Genomic DNA, 15,718 nt, shown 5'->3' on the forward strand with positions numbered 1-15,718 from the left:
AAGGAGGGAAAAATACCTAGTCAGAAGAGCTTGGCTTCTCAACAAGATGAGTCTGTGATGAGCAGAATGATGATTTTTTGACAGAGGACTTATCTGCAGATTTGTATGCTGGATTCAAACCAATTTAGGTTAGAAGAACTGACCGGTGGGAACCATGTTTAACACACACTAGCATATTTCATTTCTGATTGGCAGCCCACTGCTCAGAAGCCTGGGATGGCTGCAGAAAGTTACATTCCTTTAATGCATGGCTGGACTTTTAGAAGTTACTTAAGCTGATGATTTGAAGCTTGCTGAGATTTCTCTCTTCTCTGAAGTCTCCCTAGATTCACAGATTAATAGGATTTAGAGTTGAAAGAGACCTAGGAGATCATCTAGTCAAATTTTTTAATTTTTCAGTTGAGGAAACTGAAACCCTCTGGGATATATTTTCAATGTCCTTCAGCAGAGAATGGGCAGGAATTATTAGAGGAAGGAAAATACATTCATCACTCTTCCACCCTTTTAAGAAACATTTTATGCCCTGCCTTTGGGGTTCAAATCCTGCTTCTGTCACTTATAATCTTTGTGGTCTTGGGAAAGTATTATCATCTCTTTGTGCCTTAGTTTACAAATGTATAAAGTGCGGGGGTTGGAGTAGATGACCTTGAAGATTCTTCCAACTTTAAATCTATGATTTTGGGATCTTTTTGAGCAGTTGTCATACACAACATAATAGATTTAGAGTTGTAGGGATTTTAATAGTCATCTAGTCCTGAGGTGTCAAATACACCTTGGAATACAGAATATGGACATTCATGTGTATTGACTTAGAAAACTACAAACTGACATTATGTTGGTTGTATTATTTTATCTTTATTGATTTTGCAATACATTTCTCAATTACATTTTAATCTTGTTCTGGTTCCTTTTGGGAATTTTGCTGTTTCAGGCAGGATTTTGATAACTTTTAGTCAAAGCTCCTCATTTGAGAAATGAGTCAGAGAGATAAAATCAAATTGCATAAGGTGATACAAGTAATTAAAAAGCAAACTAGGATTTGAACCCAGATTCTCCGATTCCAAATCCAGTGCTCTCTTCAGACTGTGCATCCAGTACACCATTCTGTAATCTCTTTTATGATATTTATGTGATGCTATTTTGGTACAAGTTTCCACTGGTTAATACGCTCCAAACTATTTGCACCCAATATGTGTCTCCATTGCTGTTTGGGTGAGCCACAATGTTGATTCCTCAGAAATGGTGACATTTCATAATTTGTAGCCATATGGCATCACTGGAAGAATAGCAATGCTTAAAAAGATGGCTTTTTGTTTCAGAGAGAAGTTTGCATCTTTAAAAGCGCTGTACAATTTAGTGAATGCAGTCTAGCTCGTCATCTTCCTCCTGTCCAATTTTGGCCCAAGTTCATTATGCATTTGTATTTTCCATTTGAGATTACATGTACAAGTTGATCAAAAGAGACAGACTGGTCACATAGTGAGAATGAAGAGTAACAAACTACAGGTTGTATCTTGTATTGGTACCCAGGTGACAGAGAACTACAGGAAAGTCCCCAGATTGGGTGGGCCCCTGTTACAGTATTCAAAGGAAGACATGATTTAGAGTCAGACAAGATGAGAAGGCATGGTTGGGTCCCCATCCCCAGATGACCCAATGAAGTCTGTCATCTACTCTGTAGAAAACTATTGGAGGGGGCAGAGTGGGTCAAGGTTGTGGTGGCAATAGAGAGAAATTGCTACATGAAATGTGTTTCAATTTTCTGTGGATTTCAGTTGCCTTTAAAATTCTTCTGGCCAAATTATTCTTCCTATGAACACTAGATATATAATCGGGAATTGTATAATCACAGAACCTCAAAGTTTCAAGGAACCTCAGAAGTCATCTACTAAGGAACTCTTTGGTAAACAAGTCCCTTCTATAACATTCCCCCAAAGAATCATGTAAGCTTCCCTCAAAGGCCTCTAGCATGAGGAATCATTACCTTCTGAGACAACACTTTGGTGTTCTTTGGTTATAATTGTGATTTTTTTTTTTGGCTCTGAACTATTTTCAATCAACCAGAAATATTTATTAGGCTCCTATTATGCACCACAAGTAATGCTACGCACTGAGGATGCAAAGAAAGGTTTTAAAAAATCAGTTCCTGCCTTTGAGGAGGAGCTCACATTCTAAAAGGCGAAGGCATGCAACTAATTAGGTCCATGCAAGATATTCACAGAGTAGATAGAGGATAATCCTAGAGGAGAAGGAACCAACAACTGTGGGTGGGATGGGAAGTACAGGAAAGACTTCTTTTGGAAGGGGCATTTGAAGGAAGCTAAGGAAAATAAGAAGAGTGAGGAAGGGAGCTTCTTGAGGAAAATGCTTCTATCAACTTATATCTGCCTCTGTCCCGAAATTTATGGTATTAGAGAGTTGCCTGAGGGTATCCAAAGTTTATGTGATTTGCCCAAGATTAGAAGTGACACTTGAACCCACAACTCCAGATTTTCTAATTCCAACATTATCCTCCATGTCAGACTGCCTGTCCAGGATGTTCAGTTGGCTTTGTTTTACTTATGATCCTGAGCTTTCTTGTCACCACCTCAATGTTCATTCTAAAGTCCCAAATTTGTTGTTTAGATGTTTCCAGTTGTGTGGGACTCTTCTTGCCCCACTTTTTTTGGGGGAAAGGGGTAAGGTACTGAAATGGTTTGTCATCCTTCTTCAGCTCATTTCACAGGTGAGGAAACAGCACAAAAAAGGTTAAGCGACTTGTCCGGAGTCACATAGCTAATTAGTGTCTGAGGTAGGGCTTAAATTCATGGCTCTATCCACTATGTAACTGTGCCCCAAATCCCCAAGTACAGCCTTGTTATCAAGAACATTCCTGGAACCTCATGCAAAAATAGGAAAAAGGCAGGGCCAATATTGTAAGGAGATATGTGGTCCATTCAACATGAAGCTTACAATGAAAATTCTTAGACTTCGAACTAGAGCGGACCTTAAAGATCTTCTCCTTCAACTCCTTCGGTTTATAGATGAGGAAACAGCTCTGGAATGCCCAATGATTTGCCCCCAAGAAGTAGGCATCACATTTCTATTTAAGTGCAATTTTCTGACTCCAAATGCAGCTCCTGTTTCTCTGCACCACCACCTCCTGGGCAAGGGTACCAGGGAATATTTAAAGTAAAGAGGGATTTGATGACGTAAAAGAAAAATCATTAAATCTTAGGAAGAATGGTGACCCAAATAGTGCATAGTGCTGTCTCAGCAACGAGTCTGGCATAGAACTAATGGCCATCAGAAGCAATTCGGCAGAGACACCACGAGGAGGCGCGCTTTCCCCTCCTTATGGATTTCCATTGCATTCTCCTCCATCCTTCCATGCAAAAGTTTTTCTTAAACTAACAATGCTAGTGTAAGGAGGGCTCATCTCTGATTGGACGAGGGAATTTTGCAGGTTTGATTCCTTGATTGGACAGGAGGTGTCGGGGGTGGGGAGAGCGCGGATGGTTGGGGGAGTGGGATCCCTCTCTCTTGCTCTCCCCCCTCCCTCAGTCTCAGTGGCTGAGTCCGTTCTCTCCCTACTCTTTACTGTAGCTCGAAATGTGACACTAAAATACAGACTCATTCTCTCTCGCTCGCTCTCTCTCTCGCTCTCTCGCTCTCTCTCACACACACACACGCACGCACGCACACACCCACCCAGCCACACACACACATAAACACATGCACACACACACCCACCCGCGCCTGGACTCTCCTCCACACGCGCACACACACACACACATACACATACACATTCATACACACCCAAGCGCCCACACGGAATACGGGGACCGCTGTCCGGAGCGGAGTGCTAACGGATACAAAAACAAAAGCAACAAGACAGAATAAATAGTGCCAACCCGGGAAGTAGTTATTTCAACCACTCTTGCTCCTGAACCAGTTTTGGGGGGACACCTACGATGGCACTGGATTCTTTAATGCTCTTCCTCTTGGCATCTGCAGTTGCAGCAATGGAAGGTAAAATATTCCCCCCCCCCTCAAAAAAAAAGGCAAAAAGAAAAAAGAGAGCAAGTTTTGTACCTGGATTTTTTTTTTTCCGCGATGGCATATAAATTGCATGTCCTTTTCCTCTCCTTTTGGCAAAGGGAGCCGGCTTAGGTGGGGGCTCCCGAGGTTCTGATTTCCCAGTGAAATAGCAGGGACTGGGCTACTCTAATGGATTGATATGATTTCGATATTTGAATGGAAGGAAGGAGCGCTATTTTGAGTATTTATTTGGATTTTTTTTAAAAAACCAGGCAGATGTAGAGTGGTCTGTCTGAGGCAGCTTCCCACCGCCTCCCTTCCCTCCACCTCCCACCCCCTGGTCGCCTTCTCCTTTTCTCCACTCCCTCATTCCCCTACATATACCGTCGCTTAACTCTCTGCTCCATTCTGGGAGAAGACACTGAGCTGCATTGCAGTACTCGCTTTACATTCCACAAACTGCAAGCTTGGAGAAGGGGAAGAGTGGTTTCCGGGGAGAATGGGATGCTTTTGAGTTAGAGATGTGAACAGGAGATGCTCTGTAATTCAGCTCCCGGGGATTCGCAGCGGCGACGTGTCTCTTTCGCTCCCGTGTTCTCTTTATCTCGCTCTTCTACCTTCTTCTCCCTACCCCCTTTCTCTCTGTCGTCCTTGCCTCCTTTCCTTTCTTCCTTCTTCCCTCCCTTTGGATCTCTCCACCCTCGTTTCTGTTTTATTTGGTCCTTTTCTTTCTTGTCTCCAATTTGTGATGTTTCCTCTTCTCCCAGTGCCAGTAAGATAGCTTTGCTTCCTTTAGCGAAACCAGTAGGCTAAGACAAGCAGGAGAGAGGCTTTTCTTTCCTGACTTTCTACGGGGGATGTGGACGTGGATTTGCGATGCCCTGCCTGTGAATGTAGGCAGCAGCAGGTAGCCCAGAGTGAGGCTGGTCAGAGACAGATTCCTGGGAGCTGAGAGTTGTAAAAACTGCCTGTTGGGTTGAGGAGGGGAAGTGGAGCCCTTCACTGAGGTTTGCCAAGGCAGGCATGGTAGATTGCCTAGGACTTCACAGTGATGGGGAGCTTTTAAGGGAGAAAATCTGTTCAGGGGAATGTGAATTCCACGAGTTTCTTGTCCTCCGCACCCTTAAAAGAGACTAGCAGTGGCTCCCTTTCTTTCACATGTTAGTATAATGTAAGATGAGCAAATAGTTTGGTAAGGCATTTCTAATGGGAGAAGAAGAGGCATTTTTAGAGCTGGCTGAACATACAGAGCTATTTCCTTCTGACCAGAGAAAGAAAGTCGTCTTAGCTTGAGGGGGCTTTTGTAAACATCTTTTTTTTTTTTTGTATAGCCAAAAACCTCTCAATGATTTTTAGAAAGAGTGAAGAGAAGGGCTTTGAGTTTATTTAACTTGAACCTTAAGATGAAAAAAAAAAAATCTTTTCTGTATTTTCTATGTGTCCAGTGCCTGTGGAAAACCTCTGTTTCTCCTCTTCCCTTGCCATGTTCTTTCTAAATGAAATTTTCTTTGGACTTCTCTAAGCTGTCCAAAGAGCTTGGCTGATTGCATGTCCATCCCTCTGGATGGAAAACTGAATCCGGGCAAGGAGAACTTCTTCCATTCATAGAGAAAGGTGGTTCAGTTTAGTAGAACAGAGGGAAGCAACAGCCTCCTGGAGAACTTTGGAAGCTCTTTTTAACTGTAAAATTGGGTCCATGTATCTAGTGTTTCTGAATCCATTCCAACTCACAGATTCACTCCCGTTCATTTGTCTGGGCTCAGATTTAGAAGTCTGGGGTATAGCTCCTGGTAAGATGAAATGGGTTTTCATTTGGCTGGTGAAAATAAATGATGAGCCTGCGAGGCTAAGCCTTGGGTAAAAGGAAAGCTTGAAATCTCTGTCTATTTTTTTTCCCCTGAAATTGTGACATAGGCACCTAGTTGAAAGTGACAAGAAATGCACCAGGTCTTCAGAGCCAACTGCACCCACCCCTTTTCCCTCCCCTCCCTTGTAAGTCCGATTCTTCTTCTTAATAGTGATACTTTAGGTGATGTAGTAACAGCTAAGAATCCCTTTTCCTTTTGATGAGAACTACGGGCAGCATCCTTTGGAATCTCTGCTTTCATTGTTGCTGGGGGAGCAGATTAGTGGAGAGAAAGCCTTTGCTTTTTTCAGTACATGATTTTTTTTGTTGTTTTTCCCCATCGCCCCAGCTGGTGGTCTTTGTAGGGGTCCTTTATTAAAATTTGCTGGATGCAAGGGAGACATATGCTGCCTGCGGTAAGCAGAGGGAGAACTGGCTGGAAGCTCAGAGACTGGGACTAGTAGGGGTATGGGGAGGGACCAATTGTAATAAAAAAAGAAATGTAAAGGGGTCCTCAATGGTGTTCTAAGACAAGAAAAGGGCACCAAAATGATATAAGCATTTCTAATTTTGAAATGAGGGATTTGGCTTTTCCTCCGGTTTCAGATGTCAATCACTTATCCTTATTGGTGGCCTATTTTTATTGGTGTTTCTGAATACTCCTGGTGTCTTGTGGGGAGGAGTGGGGTGGCTGTATAACACAACTTGTTTTCAGGAAGATACCTTTTTGCCTCCATTACAGTTTTGTTCTTTGTATATGTTGAGAATGTTTTTTGGAGGAGTACAAATTTGTCATTTTGTCATTAATACATTAATAAAGAAAATGGACTTGAGTATTTGAGCCTCTGATGCTTACTTGGGTTTATTTTTCAGGAGAAATTGTTTTGAAAACATCTTGACTTGGCTCTAGTGGTTTTCATTGAGATCCTCCTTTCTCTTGGTATAGATGCATTTTTTTTACTCTTTGCTTTTTACTTGTTTATATTCCAAAAACCCAGGTGCCTGGAATTCAGGAACAGGAGTCTTTAAGCACAAGTCACATGGCTTAGGTTAAGCATCATCTGCTTGGCAAGAATCTTGCCTCTACTTCCTGACATCTCTACCTCCCACCCTCACAGGCCTGCCACCTAAAACTTTGCCAATTGTCCAGAGCCTATCTAATAGGTAGTAGTTTGTTCCTTGTTGTAGAAACCTTACCACCAAGAGTTAAATGAAACAACATATTCAGCAGAATATTAAAACAGCTCCATCTCTAGCATGGCAGAGAGTAAAAACCATTCAGTTATTCCCCATTGCCCAGCAGATTTCCTTTCCCATCCTATCTACATATATCCAGCTCTACCAATGCTAACTGACTTCCAAGTCTCCTGCTAGTGTCATTTGATTTGTGTCAAGTGTGGCACAATTATCAGAAAAGTGAATCAATAAGAATTCCAAACAACAGCTCATTCCATGCAACATCAGTGTTCAAGGGATGTGCCCACTATTTTTCAGCCACTATCTCTCTGTCTCTTCCTAGGGTTTGCTTTTTGTCCTGGGAATTCTGTAGGCATGGCTGGTGATAACCCCTGGGCAAACAGCTCAAATGGCTGGCCTAATGCCTCAATACCCACAGAGGAAAACAAATCCCAAGCAAGGGCCAGTCACAAAGGATAATTACCAGTCTGGGGACTTAGAGGGGAAAGGGAAGCCTGAGAAAAGCCTGTTCCACAAGAGCTGTGAGAGACTGGAAGGAAGCAGGCTGAGGGAGAGAAAGGTCGTCTGAGCCTCCCTTTCCCTCTCCACAGTCACCCACTGCCTTAACTCCCCAACAGGATAGAGTAGAGACAGAGTTTGGCTACTCTGATGGAATGGACTGCTTTGGCATGCATGGTCCAGGGGGAGGGAGTTATCAGGGTTGGATGGAGAGGAAGTGTCTGAATGCTAATCTAATATCCCCACTTTCTCTGTCTCTCTCACCTTCCTATTTCCATATATCCTTGCCATTTCAGGGAAGAGAGGGAGGGCAAGATCTATTCCGGCATGAATGAAATTTCATTTCATTTTAGTCTATTGTCAAAGGTTCCTTTTGTTGACTAGAGAGCAGGCAGGGGGATAAGGCTGTCAGCTCCCTGCGCTCTCTCTCTCTCTCTCTCTCTCTCTCTCTCTCTCTCTCTCTCTCTCTCTCTCTCTCTCTCTCTCTCTCTCTCTCTACTGATCTGGTCCTTGGAGGATGCTGTGTTCCTGACTTCAATGTTTCCATTTAAAGAGTACCAGTACCCTTCTCACACACAATTCAGTCAGACAAAGGTACATGCACCAGTCCACCCTGGCCTTCAGGCCATTAGCTAGACAGTACTTGGTCCTCAAGGAAGAAGTGATTGAGAGATCCTTTGGCATCTAACTGGTGACCTGTTAGCATAAAGGACATGTGGCTCCTGAGAGGAAGGGAATTATTGTGGACCTCTCAGAATTCAGATGCCCATATTTCTGGATGAATGCTGTGGATCAGAACATCTCTGCCTGGCTGGTTTCTCTGCAGCATTTACAGTTCTGGTTTGCAGGGTGTGCTCCCCTCTGTATTGGACAGCCCTGGAACAGCAAGTTCATTGCCTTGCCACTGAGAAGCCTTTGCCTCCATCCTTTCTGTTCCTTTCTCTTCTACCCTTCTTCCCTGCCCTCCCATGAAAGCCCCCTACTTTGGGGAAGTGACCAGAGTTGGTCTAACCAGGCAGAGTGCTGACAGCTAGTGTAGGTAGCAGCATGTAGGACCCCTGTCACTAAGCATGCTGGGGAGCAGATTTCTGAGGCAGATTTCAAGCTTCATGTTGGTTCTGACAACTCTTGGGCAGCATAGGCACAAAGATGAATCCTTAATATAATGATCCCTCTGGCCTTTCAGACTCAGCTAAGCACAACACATGTATGCTGGGTGGCCACCTTTGTTTGGAGAAACAAAGGTAGAAGGCTGATTTGGGGAAGCCCAGAGAGCTTCCCCAGGCCCCATTGAGATTGGGCTTTTGGTGAGGAATGGGAAATGGAGACCTACAGTCATGAGGCCATATCTCTGTCAAAGAATAAGGACACTGGATCTGGAGTCAGGAAGACTCATCTCAGATGCTATTAGCCATGTGACCCTGGGTGAGCCAAGTAAATGCACTGCATGCCTCAGTTTCCCCATTTGCCAAATAACAGAAGTAGACTCAAAGACCTCTAAAGTACCTTCAAGCTATTAATCTATGATCCAGTAAACCCTTCCTGCAGGTATTATGAGTCTCAGTCAGACTATGTACAGCAGATTGTGGATGCCCAAGTTGTTTTGGTACCAGAATAAGATAGTAAAGGCAAAAGCCTCTTTCTTTCTTTCTTTCTTCCTTTCTTTTTCTTTCTTCCTTTCTTCCTTTCTTTCTTTCTTTCTTTCTTTCTTTCTTTCTTTCTTTCTTTCTTTCTTTCTTTCTTTCTTTCTTTCTTTCTTTCTTTCTTTCTTTCTTTCTTTCTTTCTTTCTTTCTTTCTTTCTTTCTTTCTTTCTTTCTTTCTTTCTTTCTTTCTTTCTTTCTTTCTTTCTTTCTTTCTTTCTTTCTTTCTTTCTTTCTTTCTTTCTCCTCCACATATAAGGGTAAGGTCATCTAAAAGGGAATTTTCAGCTTTCTCATGTTGATTTTGTTGTTTTGATGTCAGGGGTTCACCTTTAAGAATGGTACCTATCTCTATGTCTGCAATTTAAAGAATTCCTACATGCCAAGTCGAATGCCATCTGTGCCTCACTCCTGGGAGCTCCTGGCCTATGCTCCTGATGTCAGGCATCAACGCTCTCAGGCTTGAATTAGACCTGTCTAGTGCATATACAACAACTGAGTTTCAGTTGGCTAAATCTATCACTATCATTATCTAAGCATCTTGGGCTTAATAAATATTAATTGCCATGATGATCATTGTATAGAATACATGAGACAAGAACTTGGGATTCTGACTTAGCCAGATGATTTTCTTTTCAGTCTCCTCTGCCAAATATATTATTTAATTCAATAAAAATGAATCAGGTCAAAAAGGGGGATATGGTACAGGAGAAGGTGGCATACCCATGCAGGCCTCTGTGTTGACCTGAGTAATAATCAGTCCACTGTAACCCATTTTTCTTGTGGCTATTTTCTGTCTGTAATGGAATCACAGAAGGGAAAGGAACCACAGCTGACCAGCCCTGGACTCTCTTCCACTAGCCTCCATGAAGCATTTGGTAGACATTGGTTGATGGTGGAGTGATAGACAATATAGTCCAGGACAAAGAAGATTGAATGGAATGAGATTCAGGAGACCAGATAGCTAGTGTTTACTTGTTGTTACCTAGATTTGTAGCACTAAACTAGCCAATCTTCCTGGATCTCTCTTTCCCTACATAGAAAATAGATGTCCTCATGCTAACTGCTCCTCCCCTCATGAGGTTGATGTAGGGAGACTTGAGATACCAGATGTGAAATTGCTTGAAGCTTTTCAGAAAAGACGTCATAGACATGAAAAGGACAATCACATTATTAAGGAAAAATAACGATAAACTCCATACAGTTACTATTGATAACATTGGTCTGTGGAACCATTTTTCCAGTTTGAGCTAACTGAGATGGCAATTTTGGATGGGAAGAGAGGAAAACATCATGTGGGAGCCTAAACAGATACTCTTCAAGAAGGAGTTTCTGAGCCAGATTAGATTCAGTCTAGGAAGATTTTAGCTATCTGTTGACATGGGAGTCCTCATAGCATAATGGAAGGAGGCTGGCCTTAGAGTCAAGAAGACCTGGGTTCAAGGGGGCAGCTAGGTGGCTCAATGCATTGAGAGGTAGGCCTAGAGATGGGAAGTCCTGGGTTCAAATCTAGCTTCAGATATGTATTAGCTGTGTGATCCTGGACAAGTCACTTAACCCTCCATTGCCTAAGCCTTTACTGCACTTCTGCCTCAGAACCAAATCACAGTATTGATTCTACAATGGAAGACAAGGGTTAAAAATAATGAAGACCTGGGTTCAAGCCCTAACTTTGACATATGTTGTTTCTACAACACTCATTTACCCTTTCAGATTTAGGTTAATGTTGTCAAATAGAAATGAAGATCACTAATCCATACATAAGGTTTCTTGTGGGTGAATATTGACTTAGAAAACCACATATTAATGTGTTTTATTGTTTTATTTATTTTGTTAATTATGTTCCAATTTAATGTGCTAAATATTTCCCAATCACATCTTAGGCAGCTAGGTGGTGCAATAGAGTGCTGGACTTGGAATCCGGAAGACTCATATTTCTGAGTTCAAATCTGGTTTCACATTTACTAGCTGTGTGACCCCGGCAAAGTCACTTCACCTTGTTTGCCCTAATTTCCACATCCATAAGATAAGGTAGAAAAGGCAAAGGCCAACCATTTCAGTTCCTCTGCCATGAAAACCCCAGATAGGGTTGTGACGGAAACCACTGAACAACAACCACAACATGGCATTTGGGGCTGTAAAAAGAAGTATTGAGGATGGCATATGTGTGTGACACCTCTGCTCTAGACAACTCTTTCTCTTAAGTGGCAAAATAGGTGCTGAGCTGTATCTATAGAAAGAGTTTCCTTATCTGGGTGTTCTTTAAATTAATAAAAGCACAGATCCAGTCCTTATCTTGTGTCCTTCTGGGAATCTCTCTGGCTAAAAATTCTAGAGCTTCGGGTAAATTCAGTTGTGTAAGTGAGGTCTAATGTACGATTACTCAAGTGTGGTTGAGGTAAATTAGAGACTTTTGACATGGAACCAAGCTGAGGGAGTTTAGGAAATTGGAGGCCATTGTATGGAATGGAGGCAGAGGTCAGGGTGAAAAAGAAGACAATGAACCAGGTGCTGTTGTTCAGTCATTTCTGAGTTGTGTCTGACTTTTCCTGACCCCTTTGGGGGTTTCTTGGCAAAGATCCTGAAGTGGTTTGCCATTTCCTTCTCCATCTAGTTCATTTTGCAGATGAGGAAACTGAGGGCAACAGGTTTAAGTGATTTGTCCCAGGTTCATACAGCTATTAAGTGCCTGAAACTGGATATGAACTCAGGACTTTCTGTCTCCAGGTCCTGTGCTCTATCCATTCCCTACTCCTAATGAGCCAGGGACTGAACTAGTTAGGGAGGAAGAAAAATGACCTAGAGGCTCTTAAATGAGTGTAACAAAGAGCTGCTAGGACAGAGTGAACTTGAAAGGAGCAAGCCTGGTTGCTGAGTGAGGAGGGCAGGGGAAAGGAGACACTTGGAGGATGACACCTTCTTGCTGAGGTCTTGTGCAGTAGGGATTGTGAGAGAGGGTACCAAAGAGATGTCTTTTAGAGAAAGCTAGGTTTCAGTGAACAACAGAAGACAGAAGGAATGGAAGAATCAGTGGTCTGAAATGAGAATTTATTAACAATAAAAGAAGATTCGAAGGGGTTCAGTGGAAAGAGACAACAAAAAGAAGATAGAAACCAGGAAAGGTAGTACTGAGTTAGCTGGGGGGGATAATGGAAATAGCTGACATCCTCTATTTTTGCTGCTGGTCACCTCTTCTGATGGTTCATGAGTCCCCATGCCAGGTGGTACACTGGGGACAATGTGTCCAGTGGGAAGGTAGAACCAAGACGAGAGGCATGAATGTCACGGGACCCCAGACTCCATGAAGGAGAAGTCGTGTGCCCATTAAAGTCATGTTTAGAGTATAGACCAGGTGCCAGTGTCCAGTGGCCCTCCCTGTGGTAAACAACACTGGCCTTTTCTTTTTTCCTCAGCTCTCTCTCTCTCTCTCTCTCTCTCTCTCTCTCTCTCTCTCTCTCTCTCTCTCTCTTCTCTCTCTCTCTCTCTCTCTCTCTCTCTCTCTCTCTCTTTCTCTCTCTCTCTCTCTCTCTCTCTCTCTCTCTCTCTCTCTCTCTCTCTCTCTCTCCTTCTCTCTCTCTCTCTCTCGCTCTCGCTCTCTCCCAGGGGAAGGGCCAACAGGACTGCTTATTTAATTTGGGTGCCAGCCCATAGCCCATGTTCTTAGCATGCCAATGGTGCCTCCCCTAAGTTATTAGCAGCTGAGACAGAGGCTGTGTGCTAGGCATAGCCAATAAGATAATTGAAACCTACAGATAATCCAAACCTAGGATTGTAACTGAAAGCTTCCATTTTTCCCATCCAGTCACCTTTCTCCCCTGTAGAGAAAGAATAAAATCTTCTCTCCTAATATTTGCCCCTGCCAATACATCCATAGAAGTTGAGCAGAGAAATGGCCCAAGGGAAGACAGATGTCTGGAGAGACAAAGGGGAGAATTGGAGAGAATAAAGCGGAATCATCAAGGGATGGCTGTCCCTACTGGTGTTTTTTGGGTGGTTATTTTACAAGATTGCTTCCTCCTGCCACCTGACAAGTTCATTAGCTGTTTTGCACCAGGAAGTTTTGAGTAAAATTCTCATTTTGATTTCCATGGCCTTGAATGTGTGTGTCCTTGTACCTGAATCCCAAGATTGAGTATTCCTTGGAAGGATTCGTTTTTATGTGTCCCTATTCTGTACTAGCCACTTAAGTGACCTGAATATTTCAATCAGATTTCTTCTCCCCCAAATGTGTTGAAGAAACAGCAGCATTAGAAAGGCTGCCTGTGTGAGGAAATTATTACAATAATAAAGTAACATCCTGGGAGAGATTTCTTATTTAAAAGAAAAATTCTGCATGAAAAATTTCGAGGCTGTACTATGTCAGCTGGTTCAATCCTATATGAAGATTAAAGGAAAGCCTTCTCATCTGATTTTTATGAAATTTATCTGAGTAGCAAGGGGTCTCAGACAACCTGGGCCATTTGCTTCGGCGATGATCCCTAGTTCCTTTCCTTCTCTTGACAATGAAACCTTAAAGGACCTAAGTTGATTTGGGCTGCATGAACATGGTGGGTGCTTAATAAATGCCTTTTGATCAATTGATAGTCATCTAAAAATGGCTTCTTTAAGGTGGGTGGAGAGAGATAGACATAGAGATAGACAGAGATAGAGACAGAGAAAGAGGTAGAGAGAGACACAGGGACAGAGAGACAAACGGAATGAGAAAGACAGAGAAACAGAGATAGAAAGAAGCAAAAATAAAAGAGACAGAAAAAAGGAGAGAGAGAAAGATACACAGAAAACACAGAGAGAGATAGAGACAGAGAAGGGTTCACAGAGAGAGACAGAGAAAGAGACAGAGGCAGAGACAGAGAAGGGTTCACAGAGAGAGAGAGAGAGAGAGAGAGAGAGAGAGAGAGAGAGAGAGACAGACAGACAGAGACAGAGACAGAGACAGAGACAGAGACAGAGACAGAGAAGCATTCACAGAGAGAGAAAGAGAGAAAGATGAAGTAGAATGGAAACTTCAAAGGACCAGATAGCATTAGAATCTTCTAGGGATATTTGCTTAGAGTAGATCATTGTCGGCACTAGTTTTGATACAGCTGTCCCCAGAGATGGAGGGCTAAAGTAGAAGTAGAGTTGAACTTCGTGATTCTATAGAATGTGTTAAGAAAGATGTCCACTTCAATTTTGTGACTGTAGGCAATGCTAAGTGTTATCTTTTTCAGACTGCCCTGCATAGATCTCAAAAAGAATCTCTTCATGCTCTGGTACTTATGAAGTAGGCACTTGTCTTGTAAATCTAGTCCCACTTTTGAAGACCCTTCCTATAATGCAGGGGCTTCTTGGGCAATAGTCATATCTGTGTAGGTAAGAGTAGAACAGCAGAAATGTATATGACTCCCTCTTGATCTCCTACAGAAATGCTATGAACTTCTGGGCAGAATCAACTTGTTAAGTTTAGATCTAATGTAAAAACTAAGTTTCCAAGGTTCATTAAGGGATTTTATCCTATTGGTTTTGTAGTGGTATTGCTAGTCATAAATATAGGATGGATGGTTGGAGCCTGTGGATGATGGAAGCCAGAATATTTTCCAGAGCATTTAGGATTATGAATATCTAAAAAAATATGAACTTGAGGGTTAGAAAACTTGGGTTCAGTCTTGGCTCTGCCACTTATATGATCTTGGGTAAATTGATTTACATCTAATCTGTAAAATAGTCATAATTCAGTTCAATTCACCAAGCAATAAATATTATTTTTTAAACCCTTACGTTCTGTCTTAGAATTAGTACTAAGTACTAATTCCAAGGCAGAAGAATGGTAAGGGCTAGGCAATAGGGGTTAAATGACTTGCTCAGGGTCACACAACAAGAAAGTATCTGAGGCCAAATTTGAACCCAAGACTTCCCATCTCTAGGCCTGGCTTTCAACCCACTGAGTCAGCCAGCTGCCCCTCAGTAAGCCTTTATTAAATATTTACTATGTTCCAGTCACTAGAGATGCCAAAAAGTGAGACATCCAAGCTCTGAAATAACTTACATTCTACTGAAAGGAATAAACATTTATAAGGATAAAGTTATAGAGAAGTTTAATAAATGTTTATTGACTGACTCAGGGTCAGGAAAGGTGGCCCAGGAGAGAAGTTGCCTGAATTAAGACTTGAAGGAAAGTGAGAATTTTAGATGGAGATAAGAAAGGGAGCACAATGCAGGCATGGTGAACAGCCTGTAAAAAGGCATTATGGAGGGGCAGTTAAATGGCTCAGGGAATGGAGAGCCAGAAGTAGAGATGGGAGGTCATGGGTTCAAATCTGACCTTAGATGCATCCTAGCTATGTGACCCTGGACAAGTCACTTAACTCCCATTGCCTAACCTTTACTGCTCTTCTGCCTTGGAAACAATAAGAGTTTTGATTCTAATATAGATGGTAAGGGTTAACAAAAGAAAAGAAAAGGCATGAAGGAGGAGATTGGAATGCTAAGGGACCAGCCAAAAGGTCAGTTTGTCTGGAACTGTGAGTTCATAAAGAA

The 15,718-nt window shown here is 42.4% G+C and overlaps 1 protein-coding gene across 6 annotated transcripts in view; it reads left to right on the forward strand.

The window, feature by feature from the left end:
* The first annotated feature begins 3,407 nt into the window (after positions 1 to 3,407).
* Positions 3,408 to 15,718, forward strand: part of EPHB1 (EPH receptor B1) — a 769,317-nt gene continuing 757,006 nt past the window's right edge. For 2 of the 6 annotated variants that reach the window (XM_007493909.3, XM_056793648.1), the window contains exon 1: positions 3,508 to 4,011. In XM_007493909.3, the coding sequence (XP_007493971.1) occupies positions 3,954 to 4,011 (58 nt within the window). In that variant the 5' untranslated portion in view covers positions 3,508 to 3,953. Of the gene's footprint in view, positions 4,012 to 15,718 lie in introns of all 6 variants that reach the window. The other 4 variants (XM_007493906.3, XM_007493907.3, XM_007493908.3 and 1 more) reach the window with 4 other exon arrangements.

The sequence above is a fragment of the Monodelphis domestica genome, chromosome 4 (assembly GCF_027887165.1).
Source record: "Monodelphis domestica isolate mMonDom1 chromosome 4, mMonDom1.pri, whole genome shotgun sequence".
NCBI classification, from domain to species: Eukaryota; Metazoa; Chordata; class Mammalia; order Didelphimorphia; family Didelphidae; genus Monodelphis; species Monodelphis domestica.